Below are 26,641 nucleotides of genomic sequence, written 5' to 3' on the forward strand. Positions count from 1 at the left end.
TAGAAGGAGGGATGAGTTTAAATACATTTTTGAGGCAATCAACATTATGGCACATATGCTATCGGTTGAGCTTGTATTGAACCCGGAATATTCCTTTAAAACAAGATGAATTTAGAGTATCTTGAACATAAGTGGATTTAGTCTCAGTCCATTGGCAGATTATCTTTAGTTTCTAGCATAAAACTCATTAAATGTATTATTCCATTTCTTAGTTTTTATCAGACATTCTTTGCATTGTGGGACTAAGCGTAGAGAAAACAGAAGCTGCGTTTGGTTTTTAAAAGATATTATGCTTTCCTCCACGTTGTATTTTATGAGCAAGTATTCCCTGCTAATTAGTTTTTGGGAAAGTGACTGTTCAAACATGTAATCTGTCACCATTTCTATGGAAACAGAAGTTTGCAAGTTTAAAATGGTTTTGTTGTTAAGAGAGAAAGCCAAATGAAGAGAGAACAAGATCTCGGCACAATAGGTGGTGTTTGTCTGTGTGTATCCTCATTGTAATTTATGGCACATGAGGAATTCACACAACTCAGCTTTTCCCCCACAACCGCCAGAGAACACAACTCTCTCGCTTTCTTGCTCTCTTCTTCCAAAAAAACAAATGCATCTCAGATTTCTCAGCCCAGCTGAATATCAGTGAAAGTGAAAGGTGACTGGGACTAACATTCTGCCTAACATATCCTCTTGTGTTCCGTAGAAGTAAGTCATATGGGATTGGAACAACATGAGGGTGAGTAAATTATGACAGAAATTGTAATTTTCTGGTGAGAGAGGAGGTGTAACTGACGCTACAGACAGTTGGGCTCCACGTTGGAGTCAGTAGCAGTTTGCAGTCTCCTGGTCGTGGCGTGTGAAGAGTGAATAGAAAATGTTCCAGCTCATGAGGGCAGCACAGTTATCTGATTTATGAGGAAGAAGAAAAAAAAATGTAATCAGATAAACTCTCAAGGTTTCCTGCAGCAGGTTTTGGCATGTGTGGTGTCAGGTCAGGTTAAGTCAGGTGAGGGTTGACCCCTGGTCACAGTCACGTGATGCTGCATGAATGAAATAATAAAACGTCTGACATGATTCCAAGATGAGTCCGTTTACTTGTGAGTTGCCCAAGGTAAAAGTGTAAATCGAAGAAATGTCCAGGTCATATTTCACCATTTGGCAATGTGTTTTGTAGCCCCCTTCAGCTAATTGCTGCCCCGTTTCACGGCCGGCCCACTAGGAAAAGTCCCGGTTCTCCCGATGGCCTGTCCGCCACTGATGGGGGTGTAATTGATGTAAAAATAATGTCAATGCAAAAAAATTGAATGCTCCTAAAAATAAGCCTCATTTTTGTTCTTCACATTTTTGGTCGGAAATGGACTGGACCAAAGAGTGTCAATTTACAAATATAAAAGTATTAATAACAACCAAAGAATTGTATCCGAATAGCCTATTTTGGGCTCAATACCCAGTTCAACACCTTTAACAAAAATTTAAGCTCAGTCGACACCATTTGTGGCATAATGTTGATTACAAGAAAGATAAAAAGCGAAAATTGAGATTACGGTGATGCACTTACAATGGAAGTCAATGGGGCCAGTTTTTGGAAGGTTTAAAGACAGAAATGTGAAGCTTATAATTTTATAAAAGCATTTACATCACCATTTCGATTAATGGTCCCAACCCATTTCAGAGCACAACCAATCATCATATAGAGAAGGCGGGCTTCCAGGCGGGACAAAAATACATTGATTGAGACCAATGTCCATGCTTTTCACATTCTCCAAATAGTGCTCATGAAGCTCCCATACACTGCTGGAGAAGCCCAGCATCCATGCGGGACCCAAAATGATGTGTTTAGAGCCTCTCGTCCAATCTTTACTCTCCTGAAATCTAATGGTGCAGGTATCTGCCTTAGTAGGGCATTATTGACTGTATGTTCTATGGACATTTTCATGTAGAAGAAAATGCAGATTACATTACTTAAATGAACAGCGTGATAGTGATGTGTGATTTCGAACACTGAAATATGAAAATAACTTTGGTAAAATTTCCAATTAAATTTTAGCCATGTTTTCTGTGCAATCTAAAGCATTGTCACTGAACGATGAAAGAATTTTTATTTTTGGATGAACTATTCCTTACAAAAAATAACAATAAAAAAAAGTACCAAATTAGCAAGAGTAGTACCAAAAGTAAGCCAAATTACATTTATTTTTACTAAGTAAAAAAATTATGTAAAAAACGCGGATTACGAAACTTGAACAACGCAATGGTGATGTGTGATTTTTAAAATGATATTTTCCAAAATATTGAAATAACTTAGCTAATTTGCATGTAATATATTAAAAATTTAACTGACGCATTTGCAATTACATTTTTGCGGAAGCCATGTTTACCGTGCAGTCTTAAAGCAATCAAGACTGAATAAAGAAGAATTTTCATTTTTGGGTTAACTATTTCTTAACCAAAAAAACTAAATAAATTACCACCAAATTACCAAGAGTAGTACCATAAGTATACATTAATGTGTATTTTTACAAAGTAAATAATTGAATGAAATTCCTTTTTATTCATTCATTTGTCCTTGTTTACTTGAATGGTCTAATTAGCTGATGTTGAGCTCATAGTTGCATGTCTTTGTGTAGTTTGTTGTTTATCAGAAGGGTATAAAGAAGCTCGCCATGTTCGTGTCGTGACATCTGTCCGGGTTTCCTGGCCAGCACAATTTTTAGATGCATTAGCAGAGTTTGGATTACAGCGACCAGGACAGCATCATGACACTAATACCCCAGAATACCCTTCAGACCACAACACACTCCAAACTGACCCGAGAGACAGACAGAGAGAAACAAACTAAAAATTGTGTTTTGTAACATATAAAATGTTTTTTTTATTTTTTTTTTTTTATCACGAAATAATCGCTGAACTTCAGGTCCATCTGCTCCATGGCTGTCGGGTTTGCCTTGTGAATTTAGGTCTCTCTCAGAGCTAGTCGGGTCAGAACAGGCTTACGGCCGTAATCCCTCCAGCAGACGGCCATATCAGGAGGAGCAGGAGGAGGTGTGGCGGTAGTCTAGACGGGGCCGTAGACTGTCCCCTTACACAAACGGCTGACGGGGCATTTGATTTAGACTGGAGGAATTTGCTCTCACAGAAACGTACTCGCATTCGTGTCATTTATAAAGCAGCCATATATTGAAATACTTGACAAAGGTGGTAGTACAATGTGAAACTGATTCAGTCACATTTATCTTGTCTATTCATTAAAATATATGAACAATTTTTTTTTTAAAGAATTTTTTAATCTGGGTTAATTATTAAAAAATTACATTGCTAGTTCATTTTTATAAAGTACATATTTAACATTAACCAAGACTAATAAGTGCTGTAAACGTATAGTTTCTTAACTAATGTTAATGAATACAACCTATTGTTACCATCGATTCTGAGAGTAAGAGTTATAAATTATGAGATTAGAAACTGATGTTCTGTCAGATTAAAACATCAGGTTTCATTTAGATTTTGACCAATGAGTTTCATGAACTTTTCAAGTCATAAATGATTGCTCGGGTGTTCAAATATCAGGACATTTAAAAAAAAAAAAGTTCAACGAGTCAACGAATCAGTCAAACCGGTTTACAAATTGGTCTAAATAATTCATTAGCAAATTGATCTGAATCAAAATTAATTTTTACAAATCATTATCCAGTAATCACACAGGAAACGTCATGGAAAAGTCATGGAAACTCGTAGGAACCCTGATTACTGGATAAGCATAAAACAAATAATCATAAACATTTTTTAATACATATTTCACTCACAAATATCAATCGAGATTAAAAAAAATTACAATACCGATTAAAAGTTTGGACACACCTACACAATGTTTATTACTATTTTCCATGTTTTAGAGTTACAGTAAACTCAAATCTATAAAATAACACAAAGGGAAGTAACAAAAAAAGTACATAAATCAAAATTCTTATATTTTATGTAATTTATATTTTTTTGAAGCTGTACTGAAGGAGTTCCCATGTATACAAGACACTTGTTGGCTGTTTTTCCACCACTAACAGGTTCAACTCATTAAATTAACTAAACTTACATGAAAAGACATTCATACATGGGCACAGTTTATATGTGTCTAAAAAATTAAGAATAAGCCTTTAATCAAAAGCTTTCTAAAAACATGAGAAAAATGAGGTTAAGTGTGTCCAGACTTTTGAAAGGTAGTATAAAGCTACTAAGGAAATTCGCATGGCATTTCCAAGTATGAAAATCCCAACTTTAAAATCGTCATTAAAAATGACCGGGGGAATCCCGTTAAAATAACATCTCTGTTGTCTTAATCAGTGTATTAAACTAAACAGTCAAATTGATTTTGTGTGTGTGTGATTGTTTATCACAGGGGCAGTGGTGGCTCAGCGGCTAAGGCTCTGGGTTACTGATCAGAAGGTCGGGGGTTCAAGCCCCAGCACTGCCAAGTTGCCACTGTTGGGCCCTTGAGCAAGGCCCTTGACCCTATCTGCTCCAGGGGCACCGTATCATAGCGGACCCTGCACTCTGACCCCAGCTTAGCTGGGATATGTGAAAAAAAAAAAAGAATTTCACTGTATATGTGCAAATGTATAATGTGTGATAAATAAAGAAAATTATAATAAAAAAATTATAATTAAAAATTTTAAAAAATTACATGTTCATATGTGTCTGTTTTTCCTTTCTCTCTTTCTTGCCTCAATTTCAGTTACTTTGCATTCATAAGCTACTTACAAAACAAGACTAACATTGTATAAGCAAAACCAGCACAAACTCATGTATTTGGTATTTTTTGTTTTATTTTGGCATGTCTTTGTTTGCATTTATATTAAGCAAAGTGCATCTTCTCTTTTTCTCATCAACACATTGCACAATACATAAATAACAATGCATATAAAACTTCATATTTACACGTAATAATATATTTATATTTAACATAAAATACATTTTAGCTTTTATTTCACTTAATTATATCTTAGTCATTTATTAAACACGTCAATGTGAGTTTTCTTTCGTAAAACATCCTCTGGAGAACTCTTCCGCTTCTCATGAAAACGGGAAAAAAAGTAGTCCATAAAAGGTAAGGGCTAGTCCATCTTCATAGCGATAAAGGAATGGGGGGCGTGGTAAAGGGCGGGACTTGCTGTTATCGGTTGTTAAATATGACCTCGAGCCAGCAGGGGCAGCTACTGATGAACTGTCTCGTGTAGCATTGCCCCCAGCCCTTTACGAAACTGATCTGTACGGTAAAACCCGTCCGCGGCTGTTGGCTAAACTCGTGGTCATTGGGTCGCTGCAGGCTTCCCGCCTTCTCAAAGTCGAAGGCCTTTATGGAAAATCCGGGGAATACTTTATGCACTAGCAGCGTACGTGAGTCCGGGTTGTCCAGAGTGGCTGACTTGATGAATATCGGATAGGAACTCCGGTTGTACACCCAAACACCGTCAGCTTCGCGGCTGAGCTGGATGCCATAGCCGATCTTGGCCCGAACCATTTGCACAAGTTGACTTTTGTTGTCGGAAGTGAGCTGGCCCAGGCAAAAGCCCGTGCCTTGAGGTAGGTCATAGAAAATGTCCAGAGATGACTCCTGGACAGAGTAGAGGCGTCCAACGCGGGTCTTCTCCTCCCAGTATGCCACTACACACCAGTGAGGGTGTTCTCCACGCTCTTGAAGAGCCAGGGAATCTGAGGAGAGACAAAGAGACAGTTTTTAATTGATGTCAGTTTATCCAACAGAACTGAATAAATGACTCAAATGAGCTTAATTGTATTCCTGCTGGAAAATACAGGTCTTAAAGTGGTCAAATTGGTTTTTGGAACATGGTAGCTAGAAACATGATGGTCCAAGGTGGTTTACAAGCTCTAGCTAGCTTTACCAAGATGGTTGACCAGGTTGAAAACAAGTCCACCAACTAGTAGTCCAGCTGATCAACCATCTAGACAAGCTTATGGTAATGAAAGACCAACTTGGACCAACCTGATCAAAATGGTCACGCAAGTAGAAACAGGTCCACCAGCTGGTTGTTGAGCTGATCAACCATATAGACAAACTAAAGACCATAAAAGACCAAGCTTGACCAAGATGGTCTACCAGGTTGAAACCAGGTTCACATGCTGGTAGTCCACATGCTGGTAATCCAGCTGATCAACCTTCTAGACATGCTTGGAACAACAAATGACCAACTTGGACTAGTAAGAAACCATGTAAAACCAACTAGCTTAAAAAAAAAAATAATTTAAAGTTGGAATTTCCAGCAGGGTAAAACTGAATAAAAACAGTTGTTTAGAAAGAAAAGAGATGGACGAGAAGACTTGAGCTTAAGCAATGGAGATAAAACTATAATAAATGATGAGATAAGAAAGGAGCTCTTAAGTACAAAAAGGTAAACACAGACAAGTTCACACACACAACTTCATGCATGCCTTCAGCCCAGAAAATCTGTCCTGAGCTCTGCCAAGCATATCTTACTTCCTTAATTTCAGTGTTCTGGAGCGACGGCGCCGGAATGCCAGGAATCTGCCGCCCCGCACAGAGCAGCGCCACTGGCCTCCATCGTCTGTTTACATTAGCAGTGCTGCTTATCATCTGTCTGACCGCCTCAGTTCCTTATGCTAGCCTGAACAATGTTCTGACGTCAACGGTACAATAAATCTGCCCCAATCACTGTGATTTGCCTCGCCTCCAACAACCAACTCTAGTTCTGAAACTGAGGATAGATTTCCTCTGTCAATGCCCATTCTGAGTGCTTGAATTGTGATGTCACAATGCCCTTTAATACAACACAAAAGATCTCTCTCTCTCTCTCACGGATCTGATTGCTTTTAGATTTAAGAAAGGGCTATAAGTTGTACATGTTGTAGCCTACAACATGTCCTGCCCAAAGGTGAAGCAATAATACAAGTATAGCATTTTCGCTTTCAGTGAGCACACAAAAATAACTTGGACACACTTTTACGCAAAAGACGGCAGTTACAACCCTCTGTACTCAAAGGGGAGATAGAATAACCTTGTCTAAGCTATTAATCAAGATTAGTTATTATTCAGGTATCTACATATAAACAGGTTGACAGTTTAACTAACTTGCACAACAAACTACTTGATGCAGTTGTGTCTGGTTAGGACACACTTTTATGCAAAAGATGGGGAAAAGGAGTCCAACTCCCAGTATCCTTTAGACATTTGGACTCTTTCTGCCAACCCTACCGCTCTTTAATCTCAGATAGGGCGAGTAGGCAGTAATTTAGCAGCACAGTTAATTACGCGTTAGCCCAGACTTACTCTATGACTGAAGTATAGCCTTCATTACAACCCTTACAAACATAGCTGTTTGGATATGGTACCATGGTAACACCGTGTTTTTGGAGACTGCTATGAAGGTTTAACCATTAAATGCTTTGAAGTGCTTACAGTGCCATTAAAGTACTATGGTATATGCATATGGTAAACAGTACCATAATATTTAACAAAATACCTTTGAATTATTGTCTGATACCATTGAAAATCCCATGGTATAAGAATATGGCATTCAAACCGTATTGTGGTATATGCCAATATGATACCATTACAGGACTGTGATACTTTTATGTAAAGGAAATAAAAGTATCATGGTATTACCATCTGAAGCATCACTATACCATGGTACTTTTTGTAAAAGGATCCAGAAGAAAAGGCCCATGTTGTATGACTATGACAATCAAATGGTGGTGGTGGCGTAGTGGGCTAAAACACAGAACTGGTAAGCAGAAGGTTGCCGGTTCAATCCCTACAGCCACCACCATTCTGTCCTTGAGCAAGGCACTTAACTCCAGGTTGCTCCGGGAGGAATTGTGCCTGTAATAAGTGCACTGTAAGACACTTTGGATAAAAGCGTCTGCCAAATGCATAAAAGTTAATGTAAATAATACCATGATATATCCCAAAATACCATAATATTACAATCGTATACCATAACTGAACCAAAGTATGCAAAGGCATAGGATAGAATAGAATAGTGTTTACCAATGTGTCAACATCCTGTTTTATTATATGTGGTATTCAGTTTGAACAACAGGCCCCAGACCTGCTCATGGATGCTTTTTAAGAAGATTTTACACTGGGACACTGATCTTAAATCAATCTTTAAGTAAAACTTCACTCAATTTTAGTGAAGTGTGTGTCTTCCGTTGCTATGTGTCAAACTGATGCTATTTTTGTCTTGATAGTCGACTAGTTTCAGTGACGACACCATGAACAGTGAGCAAACCTGAGTAACTCGCACTCGTGAAGACAAATGTGTTGTTCTGATAACCATATGTGTCCCGGTCAAACGGAGAGAGCAATACACACTGATAACTATAGATCACACATAGATTACTGAAGAGGTAGGTGTGTATATAGGTTATGGATTTACTACCGTATGTGTGAGGCGTCTGTGTGTTGGTCGGTTGTGTGACGACAGTGTCACCCCGTCTGACATGGTGACAGTTAGACGCAGAGAGTGTACCGAAATAGAGTGTGCAATATGACACATACACAGTCCTGGTTCATGTCTTCTGTAGCCTGTAGCTTTCAATGGACATCCTGAATTTTGTTCTCTCCGACTGTCTTTCCTATACTGCCTCTTCCGTCTCTGTCTATCTGTCTCTACTAGGCATGGGAATCGTAAGGAAATTAACAATTCTGGTCCCTAACGATGACTCCTTTCGGTCTTTTCCCTCTCCCTGAGAAGTTTCTTTGAGTCTTTCTCTTCTTAAAGGGGACAAAAAGAGACTCACACTCGTGCCTTTGTTTTGTAGCTGAGCTAAAGTCAAATCTCCATTTAGAGCTTTACTGCCTCAGGTAACAAACCATCAAACCGTCCTTCCTCTGTCCACACTGGCTCCTTTTGGTCTGAGCGCTCAAATACCAAACACACACACTCACACACAACACTCTGGCTAACGTTTTCGGAGTACGTTGGGGCAAAGTTTTCCATTTTAAGGAGACTTAGCTTTTTAAACAGACAATTTGTAAAAAAAAAAAAAAAAAAACTCGACAAAAGCGTCTGGACATCTAATGGAATCACACACATACACATACTGAGGCTTAGAGTCACTCAGCAGTCTGGAAAAGTTAATGATTATTTCTGTCTGTCTCCACACACACACACACACACTCGAGGAAAGTCAATGTTTTTATTGATCGGTTCGAGTCTGGCTGAGTTCATGGGAGGCGTCGGTCTCTTTTACAACCGGGCAGCGTTCTTATCCTCAGAGAGAGAGAGTGTGTTTGTGTGTACGTGGCTTCGGGTCCACGCAAGCGACACGCCTGCTGGAGGACGCGTGAGGTCAGGGGTCATAGGTCGGGTTTAGTTTAGTTCCTTGATGACATCCACAAGTTATTTAAACTTAAATACCACTAAGTCAGGACAATGTTGCAAATGTTAGGAATACACATTACAAGCGTGCGGTCCTGTTTGTGCGTTACTATGGCGGTAACAAACCTCAGTACTCAAGCGGGCGATAGAGTTATTTTCAAATGTTTGTGTCACTAAACTTGGATGTGTTATTATTCAGGTTTCTTGTTATAAAACTGTCTACAGTTTTACAAACTTTTACTAATTTTCTCTTCAAGCTGTTGCACTGCCATGATAGTAGTTGACCTGAAAGAGAAAACTGACGGTATAGACAATTTACAATATTGATCGCTATAGCGATTGTTGGGACAATGCTGACGGTTGTCTCGTTGCCATTTAATTTATGCACAAAATCAGAGTATCACAAAAACAATTAGCGAATAAATAGCATTTCCATCCCATGTGTTTTAGAGACACTTTTTAGCGCAAAATAAAAACGAAACTGTCTCTTTTTAAATTTAATGAATTTCTTGGGATTTAGAGCACGCAGATTCTAGCTATGCAAGCTCGCTTTTATGTCATTGTGCTCCAAAATGCGTCCGAATGCAATTTGTAACGCAACACAACTTACGTTTTACATTAGCTGGGTTTTTCATCCACAAATTTGTTTTGCGAATTTTAGGATATCACATTAAAAATACTGGATGGACACACCAAGATGATTATAAAATAAATAAATTCTATAGGAATACATTTGGTTTCCGTTGTTGTTTATTTAACCACCTCAAGTGAGCATATACGGTTTTTTCTTTATGTGCATTTTAGAGATTTTTTTCACATCTTGTTGATTCCATTAAGCATTTCTTAATGTGGAAACCCAGCTAAAGTTGTTCTAACTCATTTTGAAACACGATGCATGAAATCGAGTTTGCATAGCTAGAATCGATTGTGTTCATGTAACTGTCTAAAGTATTTGTGCATCGAATGGAGTGCTTTCATGCATCCACCAAGACATTTATAATTCGTCATGCAAACTTTCCAACTAAACAAACACATTTAAGGCAAAGCCTTTTGATGTGCATGTCAGTTATGGCTGTATAAATATTATCTTTTTCCTCAGGCATCAATATCTTAGACATCACAATCTCACATTCAACAGAGAGACATGCAGATAGACGGAGACAGACGGACAGAATGTTTGGCTGAGCTTCTCTGTTTGGAAGTCAAAGGAAAACTGAGCGAGAACCTTACATACACACACACACGGAAAACTCGCAATACACAGGAAATACTTTGTCCTCCATTGTGCACTAACACAATTATCAGACATTAGACTCGTGGTCGACCGATATATCGCAGAGGCAGATAAATCAGCAGATATTCTGAATTTTTTAATTATCGCATTGGCCGATATATTTTCCACCTTTGGCCGATTTGTTTCTGAGGGCACTGAGAATCACCTGCTTGCATGTGAAGCGACTGAGACATGTAAACAACCATTCACGGTTCATTTTGTTGTTACGTGCCATCGTGTTACTACAATTAATAAACCGGTGTGCAACACAGTGTCATTTAAACAGTCTGCATATCAGAGCCACGGCAGACACGTTTGAGCTCATAATGTTAAAGTGCTCGCCTGTTTCATTCTCCCTCTCACTCCTCAACAGTTCCCTGTCTTGTCTAATGATAAAAAGGCAAATATCAATAAAACTAATATCAAATACCGTCTGCAAATATGCGCATCTCTCGTTTAAACAGATGTAATAAACCAACCTCACAAAACTTCAGCAGATCCAGCATCCTGTGGAATGCTCATAAATCTTCCTCTGAAGCACTTATTCTAGCAGTCTCTCCTCAACAGTTCCCTTTAACCTTTCTAATGATAAAAGGCAAATATCAATAAAACTTCTATTACATACCGTCAGCAAATATGCATATATCTCGTTTAAAAAGATGTAATTCAAGAACCTCACGAAAATCCAGCGTTCTCATCCCATTGAGTGCTTGCGTGTATTCTATCAGCCAGAATCAAAACTTCAGGATCAAAAGTTCCTCTGATTCACAAATCAAGATGGTCAGTCCGTGACAATCCAAGCAGGCGATCCACGCTGTTTAAACTGTCAGGAGATTGCTGCTCACGCTGGATCCGCACAAGTGCGTGAGAGCAACTTCAAAGTAAAAGCACTTCATGTGCGCTATGAGTAAATGTCTTATTCACTATACACTGTATGTGCAATTGGTCTGATTTGATCTTTTTTGAGTAAATCCGATTGTTAATGCACACATGCCATCCATGGTTGCTGGACTACTGTGTGTGCTGTTATTTCCTACTTCCTAATATATGCACAATTTCTTCATGTGCAAATAAATTACAAAAATTACAGAAATCAGAAGAAATGTCTATCTACCATTTAAAATACAATATTATTTTTTTAGATTCTTTTTTACAAAGTTAAAGTTTAGTGTGAAATTGAGTACATATAGTGCTAAATAAGAGTTTATAAATTTTTTAGCAACTTTATGTTTATGTTATTTACTATATTAAATTGTGCGATATATCTGCACCGTATCAGCCACCTTGCTCTCTGGATATCAGCATCTGCCATTAAAAAACCCATATCGGTCGATCACTAAATTAGACCGCTCAAATTTTGTATTGGTTGTTTTTCATACCCATGCCTACTATATAGGTGTGTCAGCACAAAAATCAAACAAAAAAACATCTGTTTATGAAATCATTGAGCATACTGAGGTCAAAGGTCGGAGACACAACTCTCTCCACCAATAAAAAGACATTGTGTCTTCTCATGGATAATCATGCAACAAACAAAAATTAGCATTCGTCTCTAGTATCACAACTACTAATGATATCCTCAATGTTTGCCCGCTCACGGAGGTCAAAATGGAATAACTACCTCCATTGTTCCGAATCCAGTATGTTACCAATCGCCGTGGGAACCAAATCATTGCGCTTGTGTGTGTGTGTGTGACTTTAGACAGCCAGTTAGGCCAGTTGAGCAGAGACACCTTTGTTGTGGTTTTTTGTTGTGTTTTTTCTTGTTTAGATGGCAATTAATTAGAATCTAAATTTCAATCGCTCACACACCGGCAAACATGACATAAGCAGCCAGTCAGACCGGGGCAGACCTCCTGAGCGTTGATATTGTTTCTGAATGAAAAGATCACGTGTATGCATGAGAAAACGTCCCGCCTGTCTGTCTCTCTGTTAAGGTAAGCAATTAGATGTAGTTTAAGAACATTTTTGCGGTTTGAGGTGTCTGTGTCTAACATGTACGCTGGCAACTTTGTAGTGTTCATCGTTATTGCCATTTTATACTTCCATGTTCCTCTTCCAGCTGATTTGTACCTTTGTTTTTAACCTTTTTTTCCATTTCTCTTGGTGAAATGGATGGAGAGAAGCCAAACTGACCATAGCGTTGTTAGGGGAAGTAGTTTGAAATGACTAACTTCACCTATGCTTAAAATATGTCATCAAACAAAGTTGTTCTAGGCTGTTTTGGACGTTTAAGTAGCTGCTTTGTGTCGTTTTCTTGAAATGTTTTCTTTTCCGCTTCACGGAGGCGACCGGGAGGCCCTACCCATGGCTCAAGGAATGATGTAATTTCCTGTGCTGCCCTTTCCTTCTTGGCTAACCCAAACAACCCCGGAATGAGGCGGGAGGTTGTCACGGTAACAGCAAACTTTTTGGCTGCCTGTAGGCCACTTGCGGGGGGGGATTATATCTGTTGAGGAACCTACAGCCCTGGTTGGGTCTTTCAGCTCAAACAATAAATCAAGCAACGTTTATAAAGGGCCTGATTGTGGATTGGCGGAAATGTTTCGAGAACAGCGAAACGGCAGGCGTGACACGACAAGTTTCCAGTGTCGTAATTTTCCTGTCTTTTCTGAAAGTGAAATATAGCGCAAAACGGCAAAATCACAGCCAATTACAACTGATTGATGTGTAATATACAACTATGAAGAGCAGGTTTTGGACCAGTGATGTTTTAATGTAGGCAGAAATACCGAGTACGACACAACGGAAACAGAAACAAACTAAATGTTGTTGGGGTAAAGTCAAAACTCAGATTAAGAAGGCCACTTTTTATTGTGCAAATGGCGTTTCAATGTGTATCACGACACCGAGTGTGACATGAAAACACCGTTGCACATCACTTTTTGCATCTTGTTAGGACAAAATTCAGATTACGAAAAACTATATGTTGATTGGCATGTTTTACTGCGCAAATAACGTTTCAATGTGTGCAGAGATTCTGTGTACCAAAATAAGGTTGCACATCACTTGACAATTGATTAGGACAAAACTTAGACTAAGAAAAACTATTTATGTTGATCGTCACTTTTTATTTGCTCAAACTTTCACTGTGTGCAGTTATTTCGAGTATGACACGATAAAATGCCGTTGCACATCACTTGATGCACTTGGTTTGGACAAAACTCAGATTAACAACTTTTCAGTGTGTGCAGATATATAAAGTACGACACGATGAAAACAGAAACAAAGCATCCGACAAAATAAGGTTGCACGTCACAGCTCAGATTAAAAAAAACAATGAAGAGAGAAACCAAGTGATCGACAAAATGTTGTTGCATTTCGCAGCTGGTTGGGACAAAACTCAGATTAAGAAATATGATTTATATTGATTGTCACTTTTATTGCATGAAAAACGAAAAAACACAAATAAAAAAAAAACTAGGTACCATGCTCACGGTATAGATGGCTTACTGTTTATAATGCGAGTGTTGCTTGTCGTGGCTGGTTAAGACAAAAAAAACTGCAACATGGAAGACAAGTGATTTATCGTTTGTCGTGACAATAAGCAGGTTTACATGCACACAAATACACTGATTGCTGCCAAAAATCTACTTATTTAAAAAAACAAATCGGACAATCTGAGATTTAAAGTAATCGTGTTATTCTCTGCTTTTGACGTCAAACTGTGAAGAGACATGCGCTCAACATGTGCGCACATTGGATAAGCCGGTGAGAACACCGGTAAAGGTGTTTACATGCCACGCAAAATCGGCATAATGGGCAAAAATCTACCTGTTGACTGGTTTATTCTCACGGCGTTTATGACCTTGCACCGATAAAGGAACAAAGTTTATTGCGTTTACATGACCACACGCATTGTCGGCATATTAGGCATACTCGGCGTAGGAACGTGCATGTAAACACGCTCAGTGTTACCTATTTTCTACACTACAACTTAAACTGCGCGATTGCAGTGTAGACAGCTTCGTTGATTCAAACGAAACCGTTCTAGTGCTGTTGTGTCGTGACAGTGTTACGCTGAGGTGCTCTTTGAAATGTCTGTGTGACTGAGAGGTTAATAAATTTACTCATGGATGTCAGGCCTGTGTTTGTGACCGCAGACAGAGGCCAAGGGGGCTACACGGGTCAATTCAGGGGTGGCTGAAAGCATAGAGAGCCGACCAGACCCCCTACTGCACACTTCCTGCAAACATGAAGACACAGGACGCCCTGTCTTGTATTGAGTCACTGTACATGACATTAAATATGACCGTGTGAGCAGTTTCACAAACACAAACATCTTTTGATCTACTGAAAAACACATGATCCTTAAGTATGCACAATATATGAGTTATCAGACAATATTAGTGTTGTTCTTAATGAATTATATTGGTCTGATTAGGCACATTAAGAGACTGTACTACTTTATTAGGCCAAAGATTGACAAAAAATAGAACACAGAAATGTAAGCCAAAACTAATAGTCTCTCTACCTGTCTGTCTAGTTTAGTTCTATTAGGGTTAACTCTTAATAACTTTAGACAAACCAGGACAAACAATGCTCAGAGACTCTCATCCAATAATCCCACACACACACACACCCACACACTGGGGGAGGGTCTCTCTCATTTGCTTTCTTAAATATTGAACTAATGTTAATTATAATAATGAGTCCATGTACAAAATTGTGACTTTTCACGTGACTACCCAGTTTTAATACATAGTTTTAAGCTAAATAATTTTTTTTAGTTTTTGCCACAAGTAAACAGGCAGGGCATTGGTTTATATTCCGAACATGCGGTGAATAAAACGCAGGCTTTGTGTTCAGCGTTTTCCACTCACACAGCAACACGACCTCTGGCTAAACAAATCGGTAACACACTGTTTTGTTTGTGGTCACTCTGTTATAACTGAGGAATTTAATCATGCTTTGTTACATGTTTTTGGGTCAATGACATGACGCCAATTTTTTGTTGTTGACTAGATCTATTAAATCACACAAAAATGCATTAAAAATGCAATTCACACAAAACAATGACTTGACTACACCTCTTCTATAATGAACATGTTTTCACTTACTGACTGATTTTCAAGTCATTTAGATCATTTTTCTGGGGCTTAAAGTCAAAACTGTCAAGTGGTGTAACCATCCAAAGACAGAAAAAAATAAGCAACATATAAATTGTTTTAAAATATGAATAATATATGAAAAACTTTTGTCCACTGAATCAAAGTCATGTGGCGTAACCAACATGTTGGTAGCCATTTTGCCGTCATGTGCCAAAAAATCAAAATAATAAAAATACAGAGAAGATTTTTGCACATTATCTTGTGTAGAGAAAAACTGACTACAATGAATAAATATGATGTATTGACATTTTTACTCAATTTATACAACCATCAAAACACAAAATTGTGATTAAAGCAAAAACTGTAAAAATCAAGTTTATACCTGTCTATCTCACTCTGCCTGACTTTCTTTCACTTCATGACAAGATCAGAGAGACAGTTTCAATGGAAGCATGTTTCCTGTGTGTGTGATCAGACTTTTCTTCCACTGCCATAAAAACCTTTTGTACCCCTCCTCCTCTCCTTTGCACTCCTCCCTCATTCCTCCTCTCTCTTCCCTCACTTCAACAGGAAACACACACCTCAGTAGGAGAGCTGACAAACGAGTGAACGAAAGTAAAAAATGTGTGTATGGAGAAACGAGGAGCTGTTTGTTTGCAGTATGTTGAATAGGAGCAATCGTTCTTTCATCCTGCACACACACACACACACACACACACACACACACACACACACACACACACACAAACATAAAACAAATGCTGGCACACCTTCACACTGGAGGCCACTGAAGGGGAGCTACATACACACAGTCTCTGACTAACCCATGGCACGCACTCCGCTCTGAGCGCTGTCCATTTAACATGTGTTTATGTAAAGCTTCCATCATTTAACTGTTCTTATCTGAAAACCCATCTAAAGACCCCTCACACACACGCACACTCCACCCAGCACTGAATTAAACACCGTCATAAAAACCCTTTAAAGTCCCCATAATGAGAAACATCTGTATGAAGGAACCAGCCCAGACCAAACTAACATCCTCCCTCTCTCGCTCGGCTTCTCTCGTAAACACATTTGTCTCTGTTTGTGCGTCTTCAGAACTCAGAATCAGAAAAGACCATGGATAAACACACACACACACACACACACACACTTACACACATTTCCATTTTAAAGTCAACATAAAATAGTGTTCGCAACTCATTTTACTTCCATATTGTGCCAACGACAAAAAGGTAGGTTTGGGGCTTGATTGGATGGTGAAAAGTGGGCGTCTCATAGCAGAATGGAGCCAGAACTGAGGCAACGCCCACATTCATTCACAAACACATTAATTTCTCTATGTTCATGCCTTTCATCCACACTAGAACGCATATTCCTCCTCCAACAATGGAGCGTTTTGAAAACGCACGCCAAAGCAGTCGAACGCATTCATATTCACTCGCAGTCAGAAGAGTATAATCTGAAAGCCAACACAATCGACCGGGCGCAATCCTATCTGGAACGCAGAAAAACAAAGTATATTCGGACCTTAAAATGCCTACATAGCTAGTTGGCTATTGCTTAAAATTAATCAACAGACCACACAGCCTAGATGACATCAGCCAAAAAGTAAAGTTGTTTCTAGAAAGTTACAAGACATTACTTTTCTTGGAATGCCATGAATAAACTCATTTTTATTTCATGATGACTTTCATTCCCTTTGTCACTGTTTACTGGATTCAAAACAACAAATTAAAGTGCAGAGGCTCGGTTAAAGCAAATTTCCTCTCTCAACCTCCGTTTTTGTCTGTTTAGATTAAACAAATGCATAAGACCAGGAACATGAAGTTAAGAAGTAAATGGGGTACATTTTGAATTCATGCCGACTTCTTTGTCGCCGTTTATTACATTCAAAACAACAAATAAAAGTGCAGCGACTCCCTTAAAACTCATCTCCTTCTTCACAGTCCGTCTTAACCAAACAACTCCGTTTTGTCTGTTTGGATTGAATGAATCAGGACAGAGGGGTTTGCTCAAAGACCTCACATGCAGAGAACACACAGGAAGTGATAAAGAGGAGAAGATGAAGATGGTATTGAGCTCATACCTGAGAACCCCACAGGGGCCGAATACGTTGATCCCCCAGTTTCAGTGGAAGCAGGCACAGAACCTGGAGAATCTACGGAGAAAGAGAGTGACATCTGTCAATCACAGGATTAAGAGACCCGATTGGCCCATCTAACATGATGACACTAAAACAGATTGTTCTCCTTTTGGATAAAACGTTTAAAACCCGACGGACATTAAAATTTCCTGCTGCTTATACTTTTCTGTCATGCAAAATAAATAAACCATTTTTGAGGTTTAAGTCATTGCCAAGAAAGCAGTGGAGAAGGAGAGGGAGCGAGAGTGCTCTAACAGGAATATAGCGTTTAGTTTAACAGGATACACTTCATCATGTCAAAAACAACGAGGTAGACAGGAAATTGCTTCAGCCTTGAAGACCGTGTACAGTACATTTTCTAATTGCCGTTCAAGCACACAGGAAAAACACTGGCTTTCATGTTAACCCTTTCATCGACACTTCTGTCAGAATATTTTTGCTGTATACTCATGACAGTTCTACTTTTGGAAGAGAAATCAAGTCGTATAAGACAGCTGAAAGAAACAGTTCTTCCAATATGTTTTTTTTTTTTTTAATAGAACAATGTGTAGTTGCCATGCTGATTTATGGCAAAAATAACTAGATAGGTAAAGTTGATGTTGGCTTGATAGACTGTCCAATAGACTGTCAGATAAACAGACAGATAGAACGAGAACTTTCAACATAACAAGATGGAAAAACATTGCAACCCTGTTCCAAAACCTAGCATACTGCCTACATAGACTACTACCTTCTAAAGGCCCCAATATACTTCCATAGAAGTTCTTATTCGCTCTTCTTTCAGGGGTAAAAAGAAGTTCTAAACAGTCGAGCAACGGTATACTTTTGGCGAACATTCAGACACCTGTGGGAGGTGTTTAGAGGTACATTTAAATATGAGGATGCTACATGTAAAACATTAACTACTGTGATATTCAAATGCGTTATCAATGACTTTATGCCTCATTCTATGAGTAGAATTCACATGAGGTCAGTAAAAAGTTGTTTTAACCACTCGATGACAATTTAAAGTAATATAAATGCCGTAGAAAACATTTTATTTGTCTTGGTTACATGACTAATTCATGATGCGAACATGCTATATGTGGCCATAATATGTGCCGATTTCACTCTGTTATTGTAATTTATGATGACACTGATACTACTGCAAAGATGAGCGTATTAAAGTGTTAATGTGCAGAATAAAGACAAAAGAATGATGACAGAGGCATATCTTTGGGCAGATGTGTGAATGGCTTTCACTGCAGATGGAGTGAATGGACACTTGAGGGAATTTGAGTAGATTTGATTCCTTTTATAGACTAATAAAACAAACAAAAATCGCATGACATGGTCTTGGAAAATGTCTCTAAGCGAACGATTGTACAGATGTAGGCAAATATGCACCAGCTCGCTAATAACTCTACTCACCAATTGACCGATTTTGACTGACTAAACAACATAAACAAAATCAGCTGTTGGCCTCAAAGTTGGTGGAGTTCCAGGTCACACCTACCGATGACGTGGACCAATGGCAGTAAGTAGGTGTTCAGAAGCCGGGAAGAATTTTTCCTAAAAGTTTGCCCAGGCGCACTGTTACGAACCACCAAAACGAACGCAAAAACGCCTTTTTGGCTAGATTTTGTTCTAAATGACTTCACACCAGTTCGTTCTTCAATTCCATTGGAAGTATATCTGGGCCTTTAGGCAGCATCTTGACTGAAATAATAATAAGTGATTGGTTTGGAACGCTCTGTATAGGCAACAATACAGTGCACATACAAATAATTATGTATGAATAACTTCAACACTTCAACACTTCTCTGGACCCCACCCCCCTCGATTCGTTGCTTTATTCATTATTTGCAATGCAATCTGCGATTACCTTATCAGTGAAGGATACATGCAATGCTGCCTTAGAATTTGGCCTTAGAAGGCAGCATAATAATTTTAATATGCTGTCTATGTAGGTAGCTCACTAGGTTTTGGGACAGAGCCTTTAAGTTTGTTAACGACTGATATTTCTCAATCAAACATGTCTTTGTCATTTCAAGGGCGTTAGCTATTAGCATGAGCATTCTAGAATAGCACAGCCTATTGTCTTTCTTTTTCTCATTTGTGTCTCTTTGATTAAGAGCTTAAAGTAAACTATATGCAAATATGTTTCCATCAACGACTCGGCTCCTTGCGCCTTACCATCAACAATGTGTGAACGTGTGTGAGTTACTACGGTGACAGACACACGTGTGACAGTCACTGACAGACTTGACGTTATCGCTGAGACGCAGTTACTCAGCTTTAATGAACGTATCCTACACACACACACGTGCGTGCAAACGTCCTCGTAGAATCATGTCTGAGAGCGACAAATAACTTCCTCTGAGTGTTGAGCATCACTCTCTCTTTTAGTCCGGCCGCTATTGTTCTCTGTCGCTCGTCTAAGAGCCATCCACGGCTAATGGAAGTGTTTGTGCGCGCAGGAAATGTCCTCCCCAAATTGGCTTTCCTGTCCTCTACCACGGCGCCTCTCTTTAACTCATACCCTCTCTCTCGATCACTCGCTCTGAAAACCCCAAAACTGATTCATAAAACAAGAATGACTCAAATAGTGAGAGCCAATTCAGTCAAAGCTGTTCCCACACACACACTTTTTTATTATTATTCCTGCTATAAACATTACCAGGTGCACAAAAATTAGGGGTGGGCAGTATGACCAAAATCACGGTTCGAGTAATTTTATATCATGACTAATCACGATACAGTTCACTGTTAAAACTTAACATGCTTTTTTTCAGTAACATACTGCCAACACTGTTAAAACCTGATTACAGTAAGCTACTGCAGTTGCAATCTACAGTTATTTACCATTTACCGTAATTGAGTTACATTACTGAAAAAATTGAAATTGCACAGTAATTAGCTGTAATTATCATGGATTTAGAACAAAGAAGAAAAAAAGATTATGACTACAGAAAGACAAACACTTAACGCACCTATATAAAATTACAGTAATTTGCTGTAATGAATTAGATTAAAAGTAATGTGCTGTAATTGAGTGGTTAATTACAGAATATTTGCATATTAGAGTTAAATACTGTTTGATGATATTATAGTAATTATCTGTGCATTTTACAGTTATTTATATATAAACTACAGGAAGAGTTAACAGTGTCACTTTTTGCTGGAAATTTAACCCAGTAATGTTTATATATTAAATAACTATGTGGTAATAATTTTCTTTTTCTTTTTTTTCTTTTTTTTGGGGGGGGGGGGGATAATCCAGTGAATTTTGAAATTTACAATTGCATTTGATCTTTTTTACAAATTAAACCATATAAATTATGAATTGTGTAAATATGATTGGATGAGCCACATTTGTAAATATTTTAACCTTTAAACAACCATAAACAACCTTTAAAACAAATAACGCAACCCATTTTAAAATGCACCCATTATTATTATTATTAAAAAAACGTTCTAATCTGAAAGAGCCATCTGCAACATTAGCAGAGTAGGTGGTAGCATATATAAAACGTATATAAAAGTTTAAACATTATAAGAAAATGTCTACCATAGTGCCACAGTATATACAGTCATACAGGCCAGTCCCGGTCCAAATCTATACTGAGTGAATTTCAAGCAGTTCAAGCATTCTGGACTAAATTTCTCAAGTACGTTCTCGGTAACTGATACTGTTTGAGTGAAATGGTGTGAGGAGTTTTGGCCTGGATAAAGTAGGATTTTTACTCGAGTGATCAGCAGGAAACTTAGTCCAGGACTCTGCCAAAAACAATACACTCTCGACACTGCTTTTCTGAAGTGAATATACAAGACGCACTTATGCAGCAAACAGCATTATGGGTAGAGAGACAGAAAACTCAGAGGAAAGACGAAAAGCGTCACTCCCAAAACCGCAGATTAATTTGGCAGATAAATCAAGCTTTTCCTTTATGTGATCCATGTTTCCCAGTTAAGCATGTTTCCGAGTTTCGGCTCAACCCTGCAGCCAAACATTCAGGCAGACTAATCTTCCCCTCTCCAAAAGTGGCATTTGGCATCAAGCCATCTTATGACAGGGCACGGGCATGACAACTTCATTCTATCTAAACTAAATCACAACATTTCCCAGACCGAGTCCATCACACATGTGTTACGGTAATGAGAGTTGGGGGGTCCTGAAAATTATGTCATAATGCAACAAAATCTTGAGTCCTCAAAGTAGGCTTTATGACAAATATAATTTAATATATTTGACGTTTTGATATTTGGGTTAAATATGACCAGGACATTGTCTTGGCCATGCACCAAGGTTTTTACATCATACTTAAGGTACCTAAAAGAATACCATATTATCACCATACTACCATGCCTTTTACATTAGCCGCATTTCCACTATCTGGCCAAATGAGGGTGAGCTGGTGCATGCCAGGGCCAGTTGCGTGCCCACTGCCACTTCCGGGACTTCTTCGTGCCTCCGTGGAGCTTACTTAAAACCAGAGCTCCAAATAATAGTATATAATGAATATACTGAAGTATTAACTACTCTTTAGAAGTGAGTCTGCTGTATTCTGAATTGTTCATGCTTTAGAGACTGTAATGTTCTGCGTTTAGCCAGTTTAGGAAATTGCATTACGTGTGTTTTTACAGAAACAGCGTTATATATTATGACTAGCGTGTAATTCACCTGTTCATTCGCTTCATTGTCTGTGCAAATATGTAAGTTGTAATATTATATGTTGTGGATAGCGTGATTAATAGCATGTATAATTAGGATATGTTTGAGTGAGGTTATTAACCCGTTTTAAAGCGGTTCATTTTGCCGGTGTTCTGCACGTTCAACTCACGCAGGGAAATCACTAACATACTGGATTAATAGATCAGATGAATCCATACCTAAACCTAATATCTTCTTTTATAAACACATTTCGATTGATGTTTAATCTTTTGTTTGTCTTGCACAGTTAATATCTTGCAGTAATATTATTTTTCTTGTCATATTTTCATCAACGGTATGCTTTAATAAAATGTTTTAATTATCATGGTGATGCATCTTTTTCGTCTCGTAATGTTAAAGTTCTTGTTAATGTTGACGAAATCACACACGTATACACACAAAAAACACTTCGTCAGTGATTTCGCTGACGAGATTAACACTGCTGCCGAACAAAGACGTGATTAAGTCTACTGGCGCTGAACTTGTCAAGCTGTGTATCCATCGCACAACGGTACAGGGTCAGGAAAAAATAAAAACATTGCGGGCACAGTAAAAATCCATGTTTATATCAAGGGCTAGCTAATCTCCTCTCCAGAGTCTGATACCTCAGCTGAGTTTCCCTCTTGCTTGTGAAATGGGCGGGGTGTGTGACATTGGCACCAGGGTGGCGTATTAAGGGCAGGTTTTAGGGCAACGAGGTAGGGCTATTGGCCCGATGGTGGGAACGCAGAATGATTTTGGTCTCGAGGTCCGAGGCTATTGGCCCCGGCTGGCCAGTTGATAGCCCTGACTCACACTGGCCCAATAGTGGAAAAGCAGCCATTCAGTGGACAAAAACGCATGTGCATATTTTGACATCATCAGAACAAAACTACATAAAGTATGACTGTGTTCAGCTCAATATGTGCTTAAATTTAATATGAAACTTCAACTTACCAGGTGGTTTAAGAAAATCGGTGGGATATCTTGAGTACGGGGGTGGGGGGGATTCTGGAGGAGAGAGAGAGAGAGAGAGAGAGGCAGTGAGCGAGTGAAGTGGGCTAATGATAAGAGCTGGCATTCTCTGGGAAAAGTGTTTGTGTAGTACTGAGGGTTACAGGCAGGACAGCTCTGATAAACACAGGGCTGCCTGGCGCCAGACTCCACACACACACACACACACACACACACACACAGATCACTGCAAACTAACTTCAGTGGAAACACACAGGGGCCTCCGGTGGGTTTCACATGAACAAGCACAGGCTGGAGGAACAGCTGAAAAATCGGTCATTTTGAAAGCACAGAGACAGAACTTCTATCACTGTGTAAGAAATTCTCACAACTAAGCCTAAAACTACAATAAAAAACCAATGCAAACAGACAATAATCAGGTTAAAATATTCATTCTAATGTTACAAAATAACATTTTTTCTCAGTATACATGATCTTACACTACAGTATAATCTGGATTATATAACATAACAATTATGTAACAATTATGTATAGTTTTATATGTAGTCATAATAAAAAAAAATAGCTTATTCTTGACCCTTTAGGACTACAAGCACACTTTGTTTTTATTTCATGAGTCACATTGAGGATTTAGGACTAGTTAGTGAACAACCAATGCAAATAGACCAATATATGATATTATATTCCTGATATAATACTGCAAAACCTATCTGCCCTTTTATTTGTCAAATCTTATATTCTTGTAAACAAACATTGTTTTAGTGTACATAATCTTACACTATAATGTATTATGTTATGCATAAGTCCAAATATTGTTTAGTTCTATATTCTACTCTATTTTTACTGTCTATTATTAAAAAGTAATGTTAATTATGTCACGAGATAAAAAACAGCACTATATAAGCACTAAGTAGGGTATTGTGGAGTAAGAGCCAAAATGATGTTTACTTCCAAAATGTAATTCTTTTCTACTCTATTTTATTCGTTTATTACTAAGCTGTAAATGCATGTCACAAAAACCCACTGTTACACTGCAAGTGTTATTATAGTTGTATATATATATATATAATCACTATATAGGGGACATTTTGGAGCACAGATACAGTACTGATCTCAAGTATGCAAGAGCCAACGTATTCTTTTCTCATCTGTTATTCTATTCCATGAGTGTTTTATAGTACTGTATAAATACTATTTAGGATACTAGATATGATCTTTAGTATGCAAGAGGCAAAATAATGACGTTTAGTCCTATTTTAAAACTATAATTTGTGTATATTTGGAAACAAACCTAAAATCCCACTGATTTACCATATGGCTATTATTATATAATGAGTATATCAAATATAGAGGATCACATACCGAGCTCACAGAGTCTGCTCATATGATGCGGGTTGCAGCACACGAGCTCTGGGTTGATTTTCCCGTAAGATTCACAGCACGAGAGTCTTTTTAATTCCGAGGAATGCCGGAGGTCCGGCCACCGGAACACCTTAAAGAGCAGCAGCGGGAGCGGGTACGACTGTTGACCCAGTCTGGCGTCCACTTTCCCGGGCATATAGAGGCAGGGGCTCCGCGCTCCCCCCTTGGACTCCACCGCCTGCAGGAGCACCTCCAACTGCTTTTCTTTAATCTTTTTCAGGATGGAGTAGGTCAAGGCTTTCAGTTCGGCCTCGGTGCCGAGGTTCGGCTTAACGCCGCTCGATTTCCCGAGGCAGCAGCCCGCGTTGCTCCCGCGCGTCCCGGTATCCGCGTCCCCGTCGCCCACCACGGGCGCACGGCTCCTCCAGAGTCGCCGGACGAGCCCCGATCGTTTGGTCCTGAACATGCGGGACGACAAAAGGGTACCCCGGCTAAAAAACGGCCATTTTGTCCGCAAATCATGAAGATCCCGGGGTCCGAATCCACAACCGGAGAGGAGACGGCGGAGAATCGGCGAGCAGGAGAAGCACAGGCAATCTGTTTCATACGCCAGTCTTTAATATTTCACTAGACAAACCGACACAGAATTAAAAAAATACCCCTTCGAGATCCAGAACACCTTCAGACTGTCTGTTGATCACAAGCGCCGCTACATTCGCGTTTAATTCCTTACAAATGACACATTAACACTGATGTCACTGTAACGTGCAACAATGTAACATCGATAAAAGCGTTCGATCTTAATCCACACGTAACATCAAGCGTCTAATATAAAAGGTTCCTCCGGATACAATAATGCGGCTGATACATTTGAAACCAAATCTGAAGCTCTGATCCAAATGGCACCAGTATAAATCCACCTCTGACCGGACAGAAAAGACGAAAAACTATCTTAAACGCGTGTGTTTCCTGATGAATACACGCTGTAACATATGATAACGCTCGGAATTATCCACGAATATCCGTATTCAGATCGTTCCCGAACCATAAAGGCGTTCAGTTTCCGAGCATGGGAGACAACAAGCGAGTCGATCGCTACTAAACAGACTGCAAATGAGCAGAAGATCAGGCGCCTCTCTCTCTCTCTCTCTCTCTCTCTCTCTCTCTCTATGTGTGTGTGTATCTCGCTCTGTCTCTGTCATTGGCGCGCCGCGGGTCATGTGGTTGTCTAGACACCCTGTCGCTTTAAAAAAAAAAAAAAAAAAAAGTACAGGCAGGGGGGAAAAAAGTGATTGTGTTGCGCAAACATGAAACAAAGTAACATCAGACTGGATACATTTGTCAAAGAGTTTACAAAGTTACAATGTTGCAGACGGCGAGAGATGGAAATGGGTTTTGGTGCTGGATGTATTAGAGATATAAAGTCTAATATGAACCCAGTGTGTCTCTCTCTCTCTCTCTCACACACACACACACACACACACACACACACACACACACACACACACAGGTAAGCTCATGAACATTTCAAGACGCTTTTGGATTAGAACACAGAACAAACCACGTGAGTTCTTGTGGGTACATTTGTATAAGATTATGGTACAAATATAAATATTTAATAAAACATGAAATATAACACTTTTATTATATAAATACAAACTATATTATTATTATTATTAGTGTGTTTCTGAATGAGTGAACATGTTAGGTAGCTAAATAATGTAAATGTAAATAATTATATATACATTATTTTAGTTTTTTATTATATAATAACATTAATTTTTATTATAGATTATATTATTATTTTAT

General features: G+C 38.8%; 1 protein-coding gene across 1 annotated transcript; it reads right to left on the reverse strand.

Moving 5' to 3' along the window:
• Nucleotides 1-4,794: 4,794 nt before the first annotated feature.
• LOC127429262 (mothers against decapentaplegic homolog 7-like) lies at nt 4,795-25,956 on the reverse strand. Its single transcript, XM_051678202.1, has 4 exons — nt 24,833-25,956; nt 23,453-23,506; nt 17,767-17,838; nt 4,795-5,700 (listed from the first exon to the last, which is right to left on the reverse strand). Exons 1-4 carry the CDS (start codon nt 25,296-25,298, stop codon nt 5,162-5,164), a joined length of 1,131 nt encoding a protein of 376 aa, XP_051534162.1. The 5' UTR covers nt 25,299-25,956; the 3' UTR covers nt 4,795-5,161.
• Nucleotides 25,957-26,641: the final 685 nt, after the last annotated feature.

This window comes from Myxocyprinus asiaticus, chromosome 38 (genome assembly GCF_019703515.2).
Source record: "Myxocyprinus asiaticus isolate MX2 ecotype Aquarium Trade chromosome 38, UBuf_Myxa_2, whole genome shotgun sequence".
Classification (NCBI taxonomy): domain Eukaryota; kingdom Metazoa; phylum Chordata; class Actinopteri; order Cypriniformes; family Catostomidae; genus Myxocyprinus; species Myxocyprinus asiaticus.